This window comes from Elephantulus edwardii, unplaced genomic scaffold (assembly GCF_000299155.1).
Source record: "Elephantulus edwardii isolate Elephantulus edwardi_28Jun2011 unplaced genomic scaffold, EleEdw1.0 scaffold00006, whole genome shotgun sequence".
Classification (NCBI taxonomy): domain Eukaryota; kingdom Metazoa; phylum Chordata; class Mammalia; order Macroscelidea; family Macroscelididae; genus Elephantulus; species Elephantulus edwardii.
In genome coordinates this window covers 20,610,121-20,630,904 of record NW_006399756.1, presented here as the reverse complement: position 1 = coordinate 20,630,904, position 20,784 = coordinate 20,610,121, and the positions used below count along the sequence as shown (strand labels likewise).

The 20,784-nt window shown below is 35.2% G+C and overlaps 1 protein-coding gene across 1 annotated transcript in view; it reads left to right on the top strand.

Annotated features, from left to right (window-relative positions):
• The window catches only part of SMC3 (structural maintenance of chromosomes 3), a 50,272-nt gene that overhangs the window by 15,981 nt on the left and 13,507 nt on the right, over nucleotides 1-20,784 (top strand). The window contains exons 3-18 of the mRNA XM_006879943.1: nucleotides 3,070-3,108; nucleotides 3,969-4,036; nucleotides 5,129-5,200; nucleotides 5,556-5,635; nucleotides 5,988-6,066; nucleotides 8,770-8,887; nucleotides 10,785-10,960; nucleotides 11,688-11,768; nucleotides 12,245-12,409; nucleotides 12,658-12,779; nucleotides 14,018-14,231; nucleotides 17,459-17,562; nucleotides 17,742-17,841; nucleotides 18,264-18,424; nucleotides 18,997-19,138; nucleotides 19,793-19,943. Of these exons, the coding sequence (XP_006880005.1) occupies nucleotides 3,070-3,108; nucleotides 3,969-4,036; nucleotides 5,129-5,200; nucleotides 5,556-5,635; nucleotides 5,988-6,066; nucleotides 8,770-8,887; nucleotides 10,785-10,960; nucleotides 11,688-11,768; nucleotides 12,245-12,409; nucleotides 12,658-12,779; nucleotides 14,018-14,231; nucleotides 17,459-17,562; nucleotides 17,742-17,841; nucleotides 18,264-18,424; nucleotides 18,997-19,138; nucleotides 19,793-19,943 (1,872 nt within the window). The remainder of the gene's footprint in view (nucleotides 1-3,069; nucleotides 3,109-3,968; nucleotides 4,037-5,128; nucleotides 5,201-5,555; nucleotides 5,636-5,987; nucleotides 6,067-8,769; nucleotides 8,888-10,784; nucleotides 10,961-11,687; nucleotides 11,769-12,244; nucleotides 12,410-12,657; nucleotides 12,780-14,017; nucleotides 14,232-17,458; nucleotides 17,563-17,741; nucleotides 17,842-18,263; nucleotides 18,425-18,996; nucleotides 19,139-19,792; nucleotides 19,944-20,784) is intronic.

Sequence of the window (20,784 nt, the reverse complement as noted above, 5' to 3'; positions counted from 1 at the left end):
GCACCAAGTACATTCCCCTGTGCAACCTTAATTGTGGACTCTTATGGATAGATGTTCTTACTTGATGATCTATACTTGTATTAGCCTTGGATTCCCAGAAAACAGAGGCAGAAGCAGGTTTAGCTTCCAAGGGTAACAGGAGGTGCAGTTCACGGACAGGAGTGAGGGAGAAAGCTGGTCATAGCTTTATAAAGAAGGCAACTGGTTTGTGGTCATGCTGGAAAATTTCCAGGTCAACTTTGTTGACCCACTATGCCCTGGAAAGGTCAGAAGTAGAAGGAATTTCTTGACTTCTATCTTTCACTGATTAAGGTTTACTACCCACATGAGACAATTTCTCCATGCTTCATCGATATTGTATTACTCTGAAAGTAGTCTTTCTTGGGTGGGGATTTATAGATCTAGCTTGAATGCACTCCCAGGGCAGATGGCAGTTAACAGAAATGTGAGGGAATTGAGGATGTTCACTGCTAGGCAGCCAAGACCTAGATGAGTGTCGGCAAATCTGGGAAAATGTAAACTGGGTCTACTTGAACAATAACTCTCCAGTTTTGTGCACAGCCATCCACAAGTATGCCTGCTTTTTTTTCTTTAATAAAAATGGTGTGATTTGTTGGTAATCCCTTTTTCTTAATGAATAAATTGTGATGGTATTTAATTAAATGTTTAGCATGCTTTAAAATTGTTAGCGTTCCAATCTCTGGGTAGGACTAAATCCTTTCCTCATCGCGTGCCTTTTCCATCACTGTTACTGGGTTTTTTTGTTGCTGTGTTTTGAGTTGGTTGTTTTGTGTTTTTATTTATATATTTTTTTGAGTGATTCTTGAAGAGACATTTTTTTAAATTTCTTCAGTTACTTATAAGGATTATTTGAAATATTTATAATTTGAGCACAGATAAGTTAATTTCTTAAACTTTTTTGAGAATAGTTTTAATTTTACAGAACTTGCACAACAGTATAGAGAATACTGTTGTATCATTTGCTCAGATTCAGCTATTCTCATTTTTTCTATTCAATTGTCTGTACTTGCTCTACCAATCTTTCTATTGTTGTTTTTGTATGATGTCAAGTCAGAACCCAATAGTTGACACTCCAGCAGATTTTCGGAGGCAGGTTTGGGTTTTTTCTCCCCCTTTGAAGGAAGTTATCATCATCGTTCTGTACACCTAATTGTGTCACTGTGTATATTCTAAGACTAAGGGTATTCTTTGACCTAACCCTATTGTTGTTGTTGGGTGCCATCATTTCAGAACCTATTGATAGCTGATGCTCTAGCAGGTATTCAGAGGCAGTTTGATTGTGTGGGAGGAAGTTGCACATCCTTCTCCCACAGAGAAGTTGGTGGATTCAAATAGTGTGCCTTTTGGATTGCAGCACAGCTTCTTTCTACTGGGCCGTCAGAGCTCCCTTCATAACCATAGTAGTGGACTCAATCAACTTCAGTTAACTCAACATTAATGATCTGACTCAGTTTTAGTTATTGCTCTAGAAATTTTTTTTTAAGTAAATTTCTTTTGTGGTCTAAGTGAAAGTTTGCAGAGCAGATATTTCATTCAATAGTTTGCACATATTTTGTTTTATAACATTGATTACGTCCCCTTTTTTCTCTTGTGGATCTTGTTTCCATTCATTCCTCTAGCCTCTCCCTGCCTTCTGAATTTTATCTTTGGACACATGTGGTACTGTGATCCTATGTGGTTTTTTATTTTAAGGACCGAATACCTCCCTTGGGTTATTGTTCACCTTACAGATTTGGCTGCAAGGTTGTGCTGTAGGAGTGAGTTCGGAAAAAAGTTCTTCGTAGAATTTTTTATTAAAAACCCTTTAGTACAGGATCTGATCCAGTTTTGCATTTTAATTGTAGTGTCTCCTTTAATTATTTCCATAGGCTGCTTAGTGGCAATAATGGTTAAATATTTGACCTTGAGCTGAAAAGTTGGATGTCTGAATCCACCCAGAGCCACCTAGGGAGATAGGCCTGGTGGGTTCTCTGCCTCCTTGGTGATCACAGCCCTGAAACCCAGGGAAGCAGTTTGGCTCTGCACTTAGGCCACCATGAGTCTGGATGAACTCAGTGGCAACTAACAATAATCATTTACATAGCCTTTGTCTTAAAACATTGTTACTATTTTTTTAAAGTAAGTGATGTGTCCTTAGGGTAGCATGAGGTATGTGATGTCTCTCCAGTAATTTTTTTTCCCTTTGTAACTTATAAGAGGAGACAGTTTAAACTAAAAAAAAAAAAACAAACCAAAACACCCCCCCCCACACACACACACACACACCAAACCCACCTTGCTGTCCAATACATACTGACTTACAGCAACTCTGTAGCACAGATCGAAACCATCTCCTAGGGTTTTCAAGGCAGGAAATCTTTATTGGAAGCATACTGCCTTCCCCTGTGTGAGTTTGAATTGCCAGTTAGTTTTGATTGACTGACATTGAGAGTTTTATCATCATTCCAGTCACACAAAGACAAGTCTAGACAATTATAAGGCATTTTTGAAAAGACCATCTAAATTTTTAAAAATAAGCAATTCTGTACATAAAAGAATGTAAAACACTCCTGATTTAATATTTGAATTTCTTATTTAGCAAGTATTTCTGAATTAAGCATAATGACAATCCCTATATATATATATAATGCCATGAACAAATTGTCCACTTAATTATAAATTATAACTTCTAATGCAAACTAAATCTTAAATATTTTATGCCAGAAGGACTTTTAAATTCAGAAAATGCTTTCTTATATATATAATTAAGCTAGAATTACATGTCTGTTGTAATGATTTTAAATTGTGAAAGGCAAGTGTTATGGTATTTCTATTTTAAAGTTGAGTAAAAACAAAATCAGATTTTTAAAAAAATAATACTATCTGAAATCTATAGAAAAATTATACTAATTCAGTGAATAAAAGTTTTGTTTATTGATCCTTTTGTTTATGGCTGTTGTATTATAAATATTAAAATACATGTTTGAAAATTCAGTTTATTAACTTTGTAAGTTTTATAAGTTTTGTTGGTTTTAATAAAAATAATATGTAATTTTAAAATCTTTTTAGTGGGAAGAAATGGATCCGGGAAAAGTAACTTTTTTTATGGTATGTATTCTTTTTAAATTAATAATTATGTTAAGATCTAGTTGTTTTTAAGTGTTGTCAAATTGAGCATGGCTCATAGCAACCCTATGAACAAAAGATCTGATCCCTGTTCTATAACTATTGTAGTTTCTCTTATGTTCATAGAGTTTCAGAAGGCATGTTGTTTAGGAAGTGGATACCACTCTTGTTTCCAAGCCTGTCTTAATCTGAGAGCTCCACTAAACACTGTCCACAATGGGTAACCATTACGGCATTTTACACAGCAATCAGTCAGCATTCAGTATCACGGCAACCCCAAGGTATTTCTGTATAGCAAACAGACAGACTATACCACTCAGAAGAATGTCCTTCCCAAACACAGTTAGTGGCCCCTCTGGCCCAAATGACTTTAAAATACAAAGGCCTGTCTACCAGGTCCTGATTGACTTAAATAAGAGACTTCCAGCCCACAGCTGCTTGTTAGCCAAATCTAGTAAATCCAGTCAGCTCACACTGTTGTGAGCAAAATAAAAACAACTAATTTACTCTCTACTTGGAACTGAAACGGGAGAACCTAGATAACATAATTTACTAAAATTTTTTTTGAGGTTTTGTCTGCATGAAACCCAAGAAATACTTATTCACACATGGTACATACAGGTTTAGTTGTCTAAAAGTATGGATTCTCTTCTAGACCTAGTGGCTTGCAGCTGTGTAAGACTTGGGGGGAAATATTGAACCTCTGGGTTTTTTCCCCACTGTAAAAAATGGAGATACGTCCTTTGTCTACCTCAGATAGGTTATGAGAAGCAAACTAAAATATATTTGCAAATGCTTTTAAAACCTGAATATAATATGTTTTGTGTTTTGTGTATTTCTAGCAATTCAGTTTGTTCTCAGTGATGAGTTTAGTCATCTTCGTCCAGAACAACGACTGGCTTTGTTACATGTAAGTGAGATTGCTTTAAGATGTTGTTACTGTATGTGTCCAGAAAACAATACAATTAATCCCAGTGGGCACAGTAGTTTATTCAAATGAACATGTGACAGTTTATTGCTTAGTTGTGTTATTCTGCTGTATATTATTAATGCAGGAGCCCATCTGTTCTGAACAGTTAGTTGACTGTCATACTAAAATAAAGGAACTCTGGTGGTAAAATGGTTAAGCACTTGGCAAATAGCCCAAAGATTGGTCATTCAAACCCATCAAATTGCTACAGGAGAAAAGATGTGGAGATTTACTCCTCTTAAAGATTATAGCCTAAAGGTAGGTCTTGCTTAGAGTGGGGGGGGGGGGAAATGTGGACTAAAGCTTGACAAAACCTTAATCAAGCTCACTAGTCTGCTAGAAACTGTTAGATGTTGTCAGATAAGGTTTTAGAAGCAAGCTGGCTGAGGGAAGAAGGATGTGGAATGAGTGATTAGGAACTATAAGAGAAAAAAGCTAGCAGTTGTGTGGTGTGTATACTGCAACTACTCTGCTAACCAAGTCAGTGGTTCAGACTCAACAGCTACTCCACAGTAGAATGATGAGGCCATCTGCTCCTAGAAAGATTTACAGCCTCAGAAACTCTATGAAGTAGCTCTACTCTGTCCTGTAGGGATGTTGTAAGTTAAAAATGACTCACTGGTTTTGGACGACCTAAGTATATCTATAACTTGGAAATGTCCTGTAATGTTATTTGCTGTTTATTGGTCGAGGACTGTTCTATCAAAATCCAGTGTCTGCTGTTGTTTAAGAGTATATTATTGTTGTTGCTGTTGTTAAGTGCTGTCGACTCAGAATTGACTTATGACTGACTCTCCACTGGGCTTTCAGAGGCTTTAAGTTGCACGAGAGATCATTAATTTTCTCTTAAGTAGCAGCTTGTAGATTCAGACTGCTTGCCTTTGGGTTGGAAGCTTAAATCCTTAACCACTAGGCTACCAGAGCTCCCTAGCTGTATAAACAAATTTCCTATAGAATTTTTTTTATGTAAAATCACTTTATGTTTAAAGAACATAAAAACACCACTTACTTTTCTGTTTTTCTGTATTTTAGGAGGGTACTGGTCCTCGAGTTATTTCTGCTTTTGTGGAGATTATTTTTGACAATTCAGACAATCGGTTACCGGTGAGTTACTGTCGTTGTTTCTGTTTTTTGTTTCTTTTTTTGGGTAGTGCTCAGAATTGTTTTGATGCACTTAATTTCTTTCTTACATGTAAACAGTTGTCTGTAATTGTGTGTTACCTTTTGTGCTTGAGATAATGGTAACATAACTATAGTTTATATGCAATGTTGTAATTAAAATGAAAATTGGCAAATGTGAATATGCAAACTGTTGGGAAAAATATGGGTGAGAATTGAGTAGTCATAGCATACATGTCCTTTGTGAGATAATTGAGATTTTAAATTAAAAAAGTAATAGTCAAGAAGTTTCGTATTTTTTTCTATTGAACAAATTTTGTGTTTTTAAATATTTTATTAGATTGATAAAGAGGAAGTTTCACTTCGAAGAGTAATTGGTGCCAAAAAGGATCAGTATTTTTTAGACAAGAAAATGGTCACGTAAGTATTTCCTTCACATTTACTTTTTTTTTTTAAATAAAAGGGTAAAATTATTCTTGTATGTTCCTCCCAGGAGGGCTACTTGCCTTCTGTCCTGTCTTACAATGTGTGAGCATCATAACAGTTTCTGAGGCTGACACATCAGGTGCTTTAATGATTGTTCTGTACTTTCCTGTAATCAGAGATTATTGTTGTTGCTGTTGTTAAGTGCCATCAAGTCGCAGGTGACTCATAGCGACCCTAAGAACGAAAGTCCTGGACTAATCTAATCAGTTATTAGACTTCCTATTTTGGTCATTGTTGGGGATTTAAAATTACTTATCTAACTGAAAAATTTTAACATTCTCAACAGGAAAAATGACGTGATGAACCTCCTTGAAAGTGCTGGGTTTTCTCGAAGCAATCCTTATTATATTGTTAAACAAGGAAAGGTAAAAAAAAAATTCTTGGATCTCCCATTTATAGGATTATTGTCTAAGTATAGTCTTCCTTGAATAATGAGTTTGGCTTTGGATTATTGAAATTAAAATGGACTTTATTTTCCACTTTTTAAAATGTTGTTGTTGTTGTTAAATGCTGTTGAGTTATAGGCGACTCATAGCGATCCTGTGAACTTTTCTTCATTTCTCCAAGTTCATGGTGTTTCCAGAAACAAACTATTTTGGAAGTGGATGCCACTCCTGCTTCCCAGCTTGTTTTAATTGGGGAGCTCCACCAAACACTGTCACCGTGGGTGACCAAAATCACTTGGCTCATCAGGGTCACAGTGTTCAGCATCACAAGCACCACGAGTTAACTCTGTAGAGCAAATCGACAGAGCAGTGCTATACTACCTAGGAGAATGTTAGATTTATTTCTGTTGAATAAGCATTATTTTTATATAACTGAAGTACCAAAGATCCATTGCAATATAAAATTATTTTAGCAGTTGTCTAAGTGGACCTTGTTACTTTAGTGACCTATAGTCACTATATTCCATTAGATATTTTGGCTTATGAAAATGAGTTATCATATAAGAGTATTACTGAACTTCTATAACAATCATATTTGAAAAAATTACCTTCTAGATTATGACAGAATTAAACTGCCAACAACTTTGTTATCAGAAATCTATAATAGTACTTATAGTTTTTCCTTTGTAAGATTATAATTTTTAAAATCTGTAACCAAGTTAAACTATAAAATTAAGCTAATTTTTAGTAGCACTTGGTATACTTTAAACTATTTCTGAGGTAGTTTCTTTTTCTCAGAGGTTACCTTGAAATGTTCTAGTAGTTTTCTGTAGTTGATTTTGTGGGATTAAGAAAGGAAAGGTTGGGAACTAGAAGAAAATGTTTGAAGAATGTCCAATTCGTAGTTCATCTTGAATGCTTTTTTAGTATATAGTAAAAAGTTACAAGTTTGTGTGGCATTTCTAATCTTTGGAAGTGTATTGAAAGAGCAGGTTTCTGAAAAGACCTTCTTTGGTATTTATTTGTGAAACATAAATTTTAAGAAAGAGGTGATCTTGAAAGAGCAGCACCTCCTGTTTTGTTCTTTTTCCATAACATTTAAAACTGGCAAGATAACGAGATGCCTTTCCCCCTAGAGTATAAGTTCTATGAGAGGAAGCCTTTGTGTTTTGTTCATTGCTGTATTTCTTAATGCCCTGAGAAGGGAACAGATGTTGATACAATAGACATTTGGTTAATATTTTAAGTGAGTCATTGAGATGAATGAGTGTATTTGATTGAAGTTTCCAATAGTGAAGATCTGAAACAGGATTCTTTGGTGTGTAAACTTTTGAGAGACCATCAATACTTTCTTACCTGAGAACTTAGTCTCCTTTTAAATAAAAATGTTAAGAGTAACTTTAGCTTTTTAATGCAACTTTTGTTGTTTTGTTACTTACTATTTTGGAGGAGTGTTTTGGGGTTTTTTTAACCTTTTTGCTTATCATTTCTCTTGCATGAAATTGCATCTAACTTAGGTTACCAGTTTTTTTTTGACATGCATTATTTGCTTTTAATTTTATAAGTGCTTTTCCTTTTTAATTCTCACACTTCTATAAGGCAATTCTTTTGATATTTAAAGCACATCGTTTTTGTTTATATTCTTTTTAAAAATTTACTGTCAGTGACAGTTTGCTCTTGAAAAAATTCTTTATTCTTTTGAAATGGAAATTTTTTTTTGTACTTTACCATATTGGCTAAGATAAAATTGTAATATGGGATACTCATCTATTCGTAATTTAGAGAGTTTTTAATAAAGGAAACTCATAAATGTATCAATTCTATTTTAGTTTTATTTGATAAATTCTATTTGAGAATAGGTAGGTGTATGTGCTATACAAATTACTTCAACCAACTCATAACCTGACTAAAACATGAAGAAGCTAGCATAGGAAGATATGTATTAAAACCTTATTTTAACTACATATAATTGGTTTGCATAGTCATTCACATAGAATGTTTTATGCATATACATTGTGTTTTATATAATCTTTTATATACGTTGTATTTTGTTCTTCTGGATTTCCCCCCCCCTTACAATTATCTTACTAATAACTACATTTGTGAGAGCTTGTAAGCCAGCTACTTTGTGCCTTGTGTCTTAATATCCCCATTTTTAGATCACCAATTTTTGATTTGCCCATCCTTATCAACCAGTTCTTTGAGGAAATAAGACCTTTTGCTGAAGAGTCTTCTGTTTGATTTGGAAACTTTGAGCATCTGCATCCACAAGCAAAGTCCAGTCCATAGCAAGCCATCTGGTTGCAGCAGTCAGCTCTAGCTCACAGCATAGATCGTCTTCATCCCCAGCCATCTGTGGCCAGGTTCACATAGCATCGCCTGAATACTCAGGAGTTTCCACTTCTCCCTGTGTTCTTCCTCTGTTAATCCATTCACTCAGCCTTAGTTGCTCCATAGGGCCAAGTCAATAAGCCAGAAGTCCTCTTGACTCCCTGTTCCTCAAACCAACATCTCTTTTTTGCTTATTCATCTGTGCATGCTAGGTGAACACTGTTGAAGGAACACTTCCAAGCTTAGCTTGTTTTTTCATTTTTGTATTTCTCAAAAGCCCTTTTAAGATAAGCTGTTGTTTCTAAAGAACTTTTTTTAGCTGTGCAGTCATTATTTTTCTCAAAATCATAGATCAATCAGATGGCAACAGCACCAGATTCTCAGAGACTAAAGCTACTAAGAGAAGTTGCTGGTACTCGAGTATATGATGAGCGAAAAGAAGAAAGCATCTCCTTAATGAAAGAAACAGGTAAAATAAAAAAATGGTTATACCTTGCACATTTCTTCATTTACCAACCATCCCACCGACCAGCATATTTTATGTGCAGAAGTAAAACATTTCTCTGATTAATTTGCACATAGTTTGGCAATAATGAATGTCATGATGTGAGATGAGAGCATTGTGAAATTTAAAGTTATATATCAACTTGACTGGGCCGTGATTCTCTGTGATGTGGCAGGTAGTAATGATGTCATTCAGAAGATATATAAAGATGCAGTCATGTTTCCCATTTGTTAACCTGATGTGATCATCCTGCATTATCATATAATGCCCAATTTCGTTTAACAGTCTGGTCTTTAGGACCTAACCCTGTCAATAAAGTGAAACAAAACGAATCATTCTGGGCAAGATAGGGCATCCGTGAAGTGAGGTAGACCCTCAGGGAGATGGATTGACCCAGTGACTTAGTGAGTTCAGGAATGTCGGAGGTAAAGATGTTGCAGGATAGAGCATAGTTCTAATCTCTTGTTCATAGTGTTGCTTCAAGTTGATAAGAATACATTTTGTGTAATAATTTGATTATGTGTTAAAATTAGTTTAAATAAGTTTAAAGTTTGATATTCCTAGTAAATTATCTCTGTAAAAGATGTGTAGCTGTTAGAGATGAATGCCCTTATAGACTCATTGCTTTTAGCCTCTGGCTTCTTTATCATTATTGTTGTGTGCCATTAAGTTGCAGTGGACTCTCCAGTAGATTTTCAAAGGCAGTAAATCAAACAGGAGGGAATTGCCCATCATTATCCTATAGAGCAGCTGGTGGGCTCAAACTGCATGCTTTTGGGATTGCATTGCAGTTTGTTTTTGTTTTTTTAAAAGGAAATTGTATTTTTTTATTTATTAGTTTTTGTTTGTTTTTTTTTTTAATTTTTGGTGTATGTACCATCGAATCAGATCTGACTGCTACAGGAGGAGATTGTGGTGGATTCGAACTGCACACCTCTGGGATTGCAGTGCAGCTTCTTGCCACTAGGCCATCAGAGCTCGCTGCATTGCAGTTTTTTAATCCTAGGCCACTAGAGCTCCCTTTACCATTACTAGTGAGGACAATAAATTTGAATGCATTCTTTTTTTTGTTTGTTTGAATGCATTCTTTTTAAAAAAGAAAAGTAATTACTGGTCTTTCACTTGGCAGTAAATTTTAAGTTGCTAAGAACAGGTAAATGCAAAACTCAGACTTGAAATCTTCATAGATATATTTATGACAGAAAACTTGCTTTATTTTTAAATGCTGTGTCATGCCAGTTCAGAGTGAGAACTGAGTTCAAAATCTGACATTTTGTGATCTTACAGAGCTATAGAATCCTCTTTCATAGTTTATATATTGATGAGTAGGGTAACAGAGTAGCTTTCTGATTGGAAAATAGTTGTTATATATCAATCATCAACTTGGAACTAACTCACAGAGGCATTAAGTTGCACAGGAGGAGAGTGCCCATCTTTTTCCTGTGTAACACTTGGTGGATTTGAACCATGTGCCTTATTGTCAGTAAAACTCTTACCATTAGACCACCAGAGCTCTAGTTTCTCTTCACATTAGAAAAATAAGAGCCAATATTGACAGCTATGGATAATGCTGTATAAATTGCAAATCAGCTGGGTTTCGTTTGCTGAGTTTGTTTTTTGAATTGTGAGAGTGCCCACTGGTTTGAAAAGAAGCTTAAACTAAAAACCTTGGTACATATAATAATACATGAATTATTGTCATTGTGTGTTGTCACTGATGCTTTTCATATGAAAGTTTCTTAGTTGCTATTTTAATATCTTAATTTTGGATATCATGTTTGACATTTTGCTAAAGTCAGGTTTAATTCATATTCATAAACCGTTTGTTCAACTCCTCTCTCCCCATCCTTATTTTTTTAAGAGGGCAAGCGGGAAAAAATCAATGAGTTGTTAAAATACATTGAAGAGAGATTACATACTTTAGAGGAAGAAAAGGAAGAATTAGCTCAGTATCAGAAGTGGGATAAAATGAGAAGAGCCCTGGAATACACCATTTATAATCAAGAACTGAATGAGACTCGTGCGAAACTTGATGAGGTAGAATATTTTCACTTGTCATTAAATCACACTAATTTGGGTTTTTAATAAATATGTTAAAATCTATAAACTGTATACTTTTCAGTGATTTTTAGATAGAAGCAAAAAATTACCTGAATGAATGAATAGGTCAGTGTTTATTTCAGTCTACCCAAAGGAAATTATTTAGACGTATGTTATCCTTACAGTTTTATCTGAAATACAGCAGGATGATGGTGTAAGGCTAAGAGGAAAGCCACGCTTAAAGCTCCTTAAATTCCCCTCCTTCTTTGACTTCTTAAAAATGTATCTTGCAATTAGTATTACATTTTTGTGAAAATTTAATAGTTTTAAATAAAAATAATGCTTAAAAGTAAATTTTCTAAGAAAGCTATTTGTGTGTGTGTGTGTGTGTGTGTGTGTGTGATTAAAAATAAATAGTAAGCACTTGACCACCAGCCAAAAGGTCTTGTGCTTTGAACCTACCTGCTTCTCTGCAGGTAAAAGAGATTATAGTCTTCTTCCATAAAACTCACAATCTTGGAAACCTTTAAGCATGGTTTCACTCTGTCCTCAGGATTCCCTGTGACTTGGAATTCAACTTGAAATGAGGGTTTTTTGTTTAATTTTTTCATTTTTGTGGAAATAATTTCTTTTAGCTTATTTGAACAGATAGAACATTCTTGTTAGATGTTAGTAAATACTAAAAAGATGGATTAGAAATTGTTGTTTGCTTGTTTTTCCTCAGCTTTCTGCTAAGAGAGAGACTAGTGGAGAAAAATCCAGACAATTAAGAGATGCCCAGCAGGATGCCAGGGATAAAATGGAGGTAAGATTATAAATTAACTGAAGACTGGTGTATTTTTGTTCTTCGTGAATCTTTTGTACAAGAATTGTGTAGTGATAATCACAGGCGGAGTTAGAGATTGTGTACTAGAAAACAGGCAGTCCCTGTTTTGAGCTGGATCTGTTCCTGGGGTATTTAAATTTGATTTGTAGGTAAATCAGAGCAGCTACACATGGTTTTTAGCTTTAGTTTAAGACAAGAAAAGCCTTAAAATTTTTTCAGTGATTTAAAAGCTAACCCTGAAGCAAATGAAAGTGATTGTGGTATAGACGTTAACTGCAAGGAGGTATGGTTCAGTTCTTTGAGAGAGCAAATAATAGTTGCTAATGTTAGTCACTTGAGGACGTAATTGTAAACGTGTAAGTGAAAGGGAAAACATATAGCATTAATGGTAACTCATATTCTGCTGTTGTACTTCCACTTGCATGACTCATTTCTGTTCTGTACATTTTGAATAGGATATTGAACGCCAGGTTCGAGAACTGAAAACAAAAATTTCAGCTATGAAAGAGGAAAAGGAGCAGCTCAGTGCTGAACGACAAGAGCAAATTAAGCAGAGAACTAAATTGGAGCTTAAAGCCAAGGATTTGCAAGATGAATTGGCAGGCAATAGCGAGCAAAGGGTAAGTGACTATGCTGACACTTGTCAGACAGTAGGAATTGTAGAAGGCAGTTCTTTCTATGACAAGTACGTACATTCCAGCATTGACTCAGTACAATCCATTTCTTATGTTTAAAAAAACCCACCAAAACAGTCTATGTTCCATTTTGCCCCCCCCAAAAAAAATTCTTGATTACCTTTCTAGGCTTATGAGTTTAAGAAAAAAATTTTAAGTAAGGTGAATTTTTCCTTATTTTGCTTTATTTACAGAAACGCTTATTAAAGGAAAGGCAGAAGCTTCTTGAAAAAATAGAAGAAAAGCAGAAAGAACTGGCAGAAACAGAACCTAAATTCAACAGTGTGAAAGAAAAAGAAGAGCGAGGCATTGCTAGGTCTGGGTTTTTTCACCAATATTTTCTACATAGTTCCTTTGTAGAATCTGTAGTTGCAAAGATACTAACATACTGAATCACTTGAAGAAACATCACTCAGTGTTAATTACTGTGGGCTTACTGTTTACTCATGTTACTCATACTACATGTTTTCCTATTCTGAAGCTCTGAGAAGTAACTTACCTAAGATAAATAGCTAGATAATGGGCTTTCAGAAGGACACAAGGCCTGTGCTTTTTTTTTTACTCACATGACATCCTACTAACTTTTTACTCAGTGCTATTTTAACATCTAGACATTTTCATACTGATAAATAGGATTTATCAGTGTTTGGTGTTTTAAATTAATGTATTACCATGTTTTTACAGCTCTTCTATTGTTTCAGTGAATTGTCTGCTTATGTCTTTTACCCATTTTTTCCTCTAGGGTTTTTTGTTTTTACTAGACATGTTTTATATAATTGAAACATTATTTTTTAAAAAAAATTTTACTGGTTTGCATGCATTCATTCATATACATTGTATTTTTCATTTACATTGTCTTTTATTTAATTTTTTGCTTTTATTTTAAATTGAAAGAGGAAAAGTTTATTAGACAGTGACCCAAAGGAATTCTTGTTCTAAACATCTGGGCCTGATTATTCACTTTTATACAGATATTAGTACACTTTGTTTTATTCTGGAACATTAATCTTTTTTTTTACTGTGTTGCAGAATATTCTTTCCAGATTTTTATTGCCATTTAATCTTTGTAGTGTCTTTCAACCAAGAAATTGAAAATGTTTATTTAGTCATGTGTAATTGGACCATTTTTGAAAGTTCTGACACTATAGATAATGCCAACTAAGCCAGGCCTACTCTGAGGTTGAGATCTGCCTGATCTGCTGTGTGGCTTTATTACATGTGACTTCATAATGTTGGGAGCTCTGATAGCTTAGTGGTAAGGAGCTCTGCTGCCAACCCAGAGGGCACATGGTTCAGATCCACTAGCTACTCCTTGAATGAAAGATTTACTACCTCTGAAAATCCACTGGAGGATCAGTTATGAGTGCTATCAGATTTGACAGCCTGTAACAACTCCTCAGAGGGATTCTATTGTATGTATAGTGGTTGCTTTTTCTATGGTTTAAAAAAAATTCTGTAATTTTGGAAAACGACTTCTGTACAGTTGAAATTATTGTTTTCTGTTAAACTGGGTTTTGTTTTTCATCTATACTCTAAATTTCTTGTTTTACGTAGATTGGCCCAAGCTACCCAGGAAAGAACAGATCTTTATGCAAAGCAGGGTCGAGGAAGCCAATTTACTTCAAAAGAAGAAAGGGATAAATGGATTAAAAAGGAGCTCAAATCCTTAGATCAGGCTATAAATGACAAGAAGAGACAAATTGCTGCCATACATAAAGATTTGGAGGACACTGAAGCAAATAAAGAAAAAAATCTGGAACAATATAATGTAAGAATTGTAAAGCTACTTTGTGACAGTTTTCAAACCGTGATAAACATCTTACATTTAGTGTATAGTTTATGCTTTTTATATATTTCTCTTTTTTTGTAATAGAAAAAGCAGTTTTATTATGAAGGTGTCAGAATGGCAACTTGAGATGAATGAAGCATGTCCTTAATATTGCATATAGTCAGTTTTACAGTGCGTCGCGCACTTTGTTGTGTTGGAACTGAATCAGAGCTGACCATTCAGCATATTTTCAGACGCAGTAAACTGCACTGGCGAAGAGCACTGGTACCAGCTGGTAGATTTGAACTGTGTGCCTTTGGTTTCCAGTTCAACTCCTTATACGAAATAACCTTTTTGTATCTTGGTGTGTTACTTTTCAGATGTATTCCTTTTCCACAGGAATTGCTTTTAAGTTATTGGCTGTGCCTTCAAGTTAGTTCTGCCTTAGAACAATCTTGTAGGACAGAATAGAACTACCTGTAAGGTTTCTGAGGCTGCAGATCTTCGCAGGAGCAAACGGCCTCATCTTTTTTCCTGAGGACTGGCTAGTGGATCCACACAGCAAGCGAACACTTTACCCACAGCGCCACAAGGGCTTCTCTGTTTCTTAATTTTGTAGTACAAAAAGTAAACTGTGTTTAGTGATTTTGTTGTGCTAATTTAATTTTAGTTTCATAACGTAGCGTCTCTAGAGGGCACTCTAGTGGCCTACTCAGTGGAGAGTAGCACTGTCCTTCCAAAGGCATGTGGTTAAAGTCCACCAGCTGCTCTGTGGAGGAAGATGGACAGTCTCCTCTTGTGCAGGTCTACATTCTGAAACATGCTGGAGAGTCAGCTATGAGTCTGCTGGCTTGACTCCAAGGTGTTTTTTGTGTTTATCTCCTGTAGACTTATCAACCTAAGTTCACATTTGCCTAATTAACGTTAAAAATACCTTGACTCTAGCAACTACTGCGGGAAGGATAAAGTCTTAGTTTTAAAGTAAGCTACAAAGTTTAATTTTTTTTAAAATTTTGTCATTAAATAAAAGCTATCAAACATACTATAAAAAGATCAAGGGCCACATGGGGATGGCCACCTTTGACCTTTACCAGCTCCACAAGGGAAACTGTCAACGCAAACCAATTCCCATGAGGTCAGAACTGTCCCTGTGCTGCTGCTCCTCTTTCTACATATCCCAACACCAATCTTTACTGCTTTGTTGTTCTTGATTGCCGTCTGGTTGCACACGACTCATAGCGACCCTATGAACAAAAGACTTGAACTGAAGCCTTTCTATAATTATCGACATTTATCAAAAGTTCATAGAGTTTCCAGAGGCATGTTGTTTAGGAAGTGGATGCCACTCCTGCTGGGTCTAAAATCTGATATGATGGCACACTGAACCAGAACTGGGAAAGTAAAAAAAGCTGTATTCAAGTTAAGGGAAAGCTCTTGGCTCTGGTTCTTGTGGGTTGAGCAGTGTCCAGGTGCACTCTGTCTCACCTCAATCTCTGGTTCTCTGCTGTGGCTGCGATGGTTGCTGCTCCCACAGGTGCTGGTCTCAAAGGACAAGTTGCATTATCTTGCTGCTTTGCTAGTGGGGCTCTAATTTGGCTGCTGGATCTCCTCAGTTTAGTGGCCAGACTAGCAAATCCCCTTGTGGCTAAGCTAAGGCCCTATTAACATATTCCTGTCCATCCACGTGGCAGAGTCATTCAGTGGCTCAGGAAACCATCTTGAACAATAAACCCTTAACACCACACATACAGTTTTACAGGTGAAGTGCTTTATTCCTGAATATCATAACATTTTGTTAGAAAGTTAGCCATTTCTGTGCTTGGAAGAAGAAAGTGGCATTTTAGAAATACTGTAAACTGTATTGCTAATTATTAACACAGTGTAACATTTAGAGTACTGACTCAGCAGGGTCTATACTTTTACCTATGAACAAATACATTTAAGGGAACAGTTCTGTCATTGTTGCTATTTACTTTTAGGGTTTCAAATAGGATGAAGTATCAAATTTTTCATGTGTAGAATGAAGACAGTCTATGTTAGGTTTTATGAGTCAAAAATTTTGACAAAATTTTTTTAATCTAAAAGTTAAAAAAATAGATAAATATATATTAAAAGACTATAGTTTAGATTCTTATTTATCATATTTTAATCTCTAGTTTAATTTTGTTGGCATTAGAAATCCTCAAATAGTTATGTCTGTTTGATTTACCCCCAGCCCTCCCCTTCACCACTCATCCTTTGGCACAAATTCTAATGGAGCAAAATATAGCAAGCATAAGATAACTTCCTTCTCCTGCGGAGCAGCTTGTCTTTTCACACTGCGTGCCTTTGGAATTGCAGCACAGCTTCTTAACCACTAGGCCACCAGAGCTTATCTCCTAGAAGGCAAGAATATTGTTTTGATCCTTGATATTTGGCTCATAGTAACTAGAAACTTTCTAAACAGATTAGTGCCACTTTCCCTTAAACTTTATGCAGAGGGTATTGGGTTTATTGTCTTTGATTCTGTGTATATAATTCATTAACTCTTCTTTTAAAAAGCAGTACTTTCCATACTTAAAAATTCTGCCTCTTGAATATACCCTGCCTAGTGGTAAGGAACTGCATTGTCAATCCAAAGGCATACAGTTCGAATCCATCCACTGCTCTGTGGGAGAAAATGTACAATCTCCTCTGGTGTGATTTACTTATTACCTCTAAAATCCCACTGGAGGGTGAACTATGGGTCAGTTCTGACTCGATAGTAAATAAATAACAGCAACATTGCTCTTGGTTGTAAAATAATAATCTAAAATAGGTTCGTTTTGCATGTGTGTAGGTCATTTTGAAAATTGGTCATGGCAGTATTTTGAGAATTTATGAATATATTTTCTCCAGTTCTTTTGTGTTAAAGTTATAAGGTTTAAAGCATTATAATTTCATTTTTGCAGAATTTCCTAAAATAGACTATGAAGTATATTCTTTAAAAGAATATTCAAAAAATTTGAAGTATATTGACATAAAATAAACTCATTTAAAATATATCATTTGGAAAAAAAATAAATCATTTGATAAGCTTTGATACCCATGAAACCCATCACGATCGTTAGTGATCATGTCCTTGATCATTTGTTTGCTTCCTCTTCCCTCTTTCTTTCTCCCTAGACAGCCGTTGATCTACTTATTGTCACTCTTGGCTTGTTTACATGCAATTGGTTTTTAAATTTGAATTGTTTTTACTTACATAGAAATTGGATCAGGATCTTAATGAAGTGAAAGCTCGAGTGGAAGAACTGGACAGAAAATACTATGAAGTGAAAAACAAGAAAGATGAATTACAAAGTGAAAGAAAGTTAGTATGTAAACTAAGTTACACCCCAGTTCTTTTGAGTAATACTAGTTACTTTTAGAATTTTGGTGTTAAAAATAATCTGTTCAAATTTTATTTAAATATTCTACTATCAACTGTATATTGTTGCTGCATCTTCATAGCCTTCTGAAATTAAGGGCACTCTAATTTTTATTGCTTAGTTATTTGTGGAGAGAAGAGAATGCAGAACAACAAGCTCTTGCTGCTAAAAGAGAAGATCTTGAGAAGAAGCAGCAACTTCTTAGAGCGGCAACAGGGAAGGTGGGCAGAGTTTTTTTTTATTATTCTGTTTACTGTGGGTTACTTAGTCATTGTAAAAGGATTTATTTTTCAAGCTGTGGGTTGTTGGTTCTAGGTAATAAATTGGAGAGTAGAGTATATGTTCCTTGTCCTTTAAATAAATATGAAATAGCAGTGACTGTAATCAGCTTCACAACAGCCTTTACTGATAGGACATTGGATTTTCAGATGTAGAGCCTCTTTTAATGCTCGTATTCTAGAACACAACATAGTACAAGGTGCTATTGTATCATCATTTCAGTAAGTGACCTGTGTGACTCACAGGAAGTTTCCTTTAATCTCCTAGGTATTTTAAATTGTGTGGGTAATAGACTGCTTTCTTACAAGTAGACTTTTTATTAGTAATGGCTATTTTAATATTTTGACTTCTGACAATTTAATAGGCCATTTTAAACGGAATAGACAGCATAAACAAAGTCCTGGACCATTTTCGTCGAAAAGGAATAAACCAGCATGTTCAAAATGGCTATCATGGCATTGTGATGAATAACTTTGAATGTGAGCCAGCTTTCTACACTTGTGTGGAAGTTACTGCTGGGAACAGGTAATGAATGCCTTTTGTTTGATCTTTAAAGTTTTTAGGGAAAAGGAAGCATAAAGGTAACAAGAAAAATGCCTTTTCATAGTTTCAGCATTAACAGTGTCTTCCGTTATTTTGTGCTTGTGGTTTTTTATTTAACCTTCTCATTAAGGATGTAGGGAGCTCTGATAGCTTAGTGGCAAGGAGTTGTACTATCAAGCCAAAGGCATGCATTTCATTCTGCTGGCTGCTCCTTGTGAGAAAGATGGGCAGTTTCTTCCCAAGGTATTTACTGCCCCTGAAAAAAACTCAGCCGGAGGGTTAGCTAGGAGTTGTTTCTGATTCAGCAGTACATATAGCAACAGCAGTTAAGAATGAAGGTACTGAGCTTTGGTTTCTAATTGCAAAAGGTACATGTTTCCCTTTTAGAACTTCCTCTCCTCTAACTCCATCCCCACAGTGGCATTTTCTAAATAGGTTGAGGGTTCTTTAGTAATATAAATGTGTTAACATGGGAAAAAAGTTGTTAATACTTGAATAATTTTACCTTTTTGATGTCTAGCAGTAAAGACATACGTTGTTCTGTTTGCATGTAGGTTATTTTATCATATTGTTGATTCAGATGAAGTCAGCACAAAGATTTTAATGGAATTTAATAAAATGAATCTTCCTGGAGAGGTAACTTTCCTGCCACTCAACAAGTTGGATGTCAGGGATACCGCCTATCCTGAAACTAATGTGAGTCGATGTGTGTTAAGATGGCTTGCTCTCTCTTTCATTAAGTTACTTTCTCTCTTTTCGGTACCTTCTGTGTCAGGCATTGTACATTGGGAGCCCCTGGTTAGCAAGAGAAACCTGCCGCCTTTTCATGGTGCATACTTGATAAGGGGGGAAAAAAATCACAGTGAAGACATGAAACAATTCCTAATGTGCAAAGTGTTAACAAATATAAGGATAGGACATTATTGGAGGATGTCAGATATTTTGACAACAGAACAGTAACTCCAGATATTACATAAGAATTGTAGGGAGCAGAGAGTTTAGATTATTGAGAAATGAACAAGTCAGAAAAGCAGGACGAGAACAGTTATATAACCTGAAGAATAAAATCACTATCACTAAATTGTACATGTAGAAATTGTTGAACTAGTATGTTGTCCTGTGTATAGTCTCACCAAGGTAAATTATAATACAGTGTACCGGCTAATAATAAAAACATTATGCTTTTGCATATTTTAAAAGGATAGTTTTTCATATAAAGACGAATAATTTTGAAATGTAATGCAAAGGCATTTGTGGTGATGTTTTAATTTCATAAATATGTCATTTATATTTCTAACACAAGTTTTTAAAAAATTTCTTTGCTTGCTGACAAAACATTTTCGCTTTTAGGATGCTATTCCTATGATCAGTAAACTGAGGTACAATCCCAGATTTGACAAAGCTTTCAAACATGTTTTTGGGAAAACACTAATTTGCCGTAGCATGGAAGTTTCAACTCAGCTGGCCCGTGCTTTCACCATGGACTGCATTACTCTAGAAGGTTTGTAGTATTGATGCTTAGCTTTGAGTAAATCAGTTCTAATAAATCATTTAACACTATGTTTGATGATCTTACATGATAATTCAGTTCATTTTAAGAGGACTTACAGAAGCTGAGAAAAGTTTTTAAACCTGTGAGCTCTTGGAAAAAAGGATGAGTTTTACTTTCTGCACACAAAAGTATTAGCAGTAATTCTTTATTAAATATTTTAAAATTAGCATTAATTATTCCAGTTATTTTTCAAATAACTTCTTTATTCAAGTCATGCTATAGTGCTCACACTTTGTTTAGTTGACATGTTTTTAAGTCTAATCATTTGGTCCATAGTAAAGATTCTTTACCTTTTTTTGGCACATGGATTTCTTTGACTGTTTGAAATCTATGGACTTTTTTCAAAATCATGGTTTTTAAATGCATAAAATGAATCAGTTCTTTAAAAAGGAAATTAATTACAATGATGTAATAATTTTACTATTCAGAAATATTATATAGTAATCTGCTATCAAGGACCTCTTCAGAGTATTGAAGAGCAGTGATGTCAGTCTGGAGACCAAGGTGCACCTGATCGTGGCATGGTCTTTGCATTAACTTGCTGTGCGTCAGAAAGCTGGACAGGACTAGAGATGATAGGAGAATTTATGTCTTGAGTTGTGCTGGAGAAGAGTATTGAATATATCATGGACTGCTAAGAAAATAAACAGGTTCATCCTGGAGAGGGTTAAAACAGGCTGCCCCTTGGAGGCAAGGTTTCTGAAGCTCCACTGACATACTTTGAGCATGTTGCAAGAAGGAACCAATTCTTGGAGAGGAACATCATGCTTGGGAGGGTGAGGAACAGCAC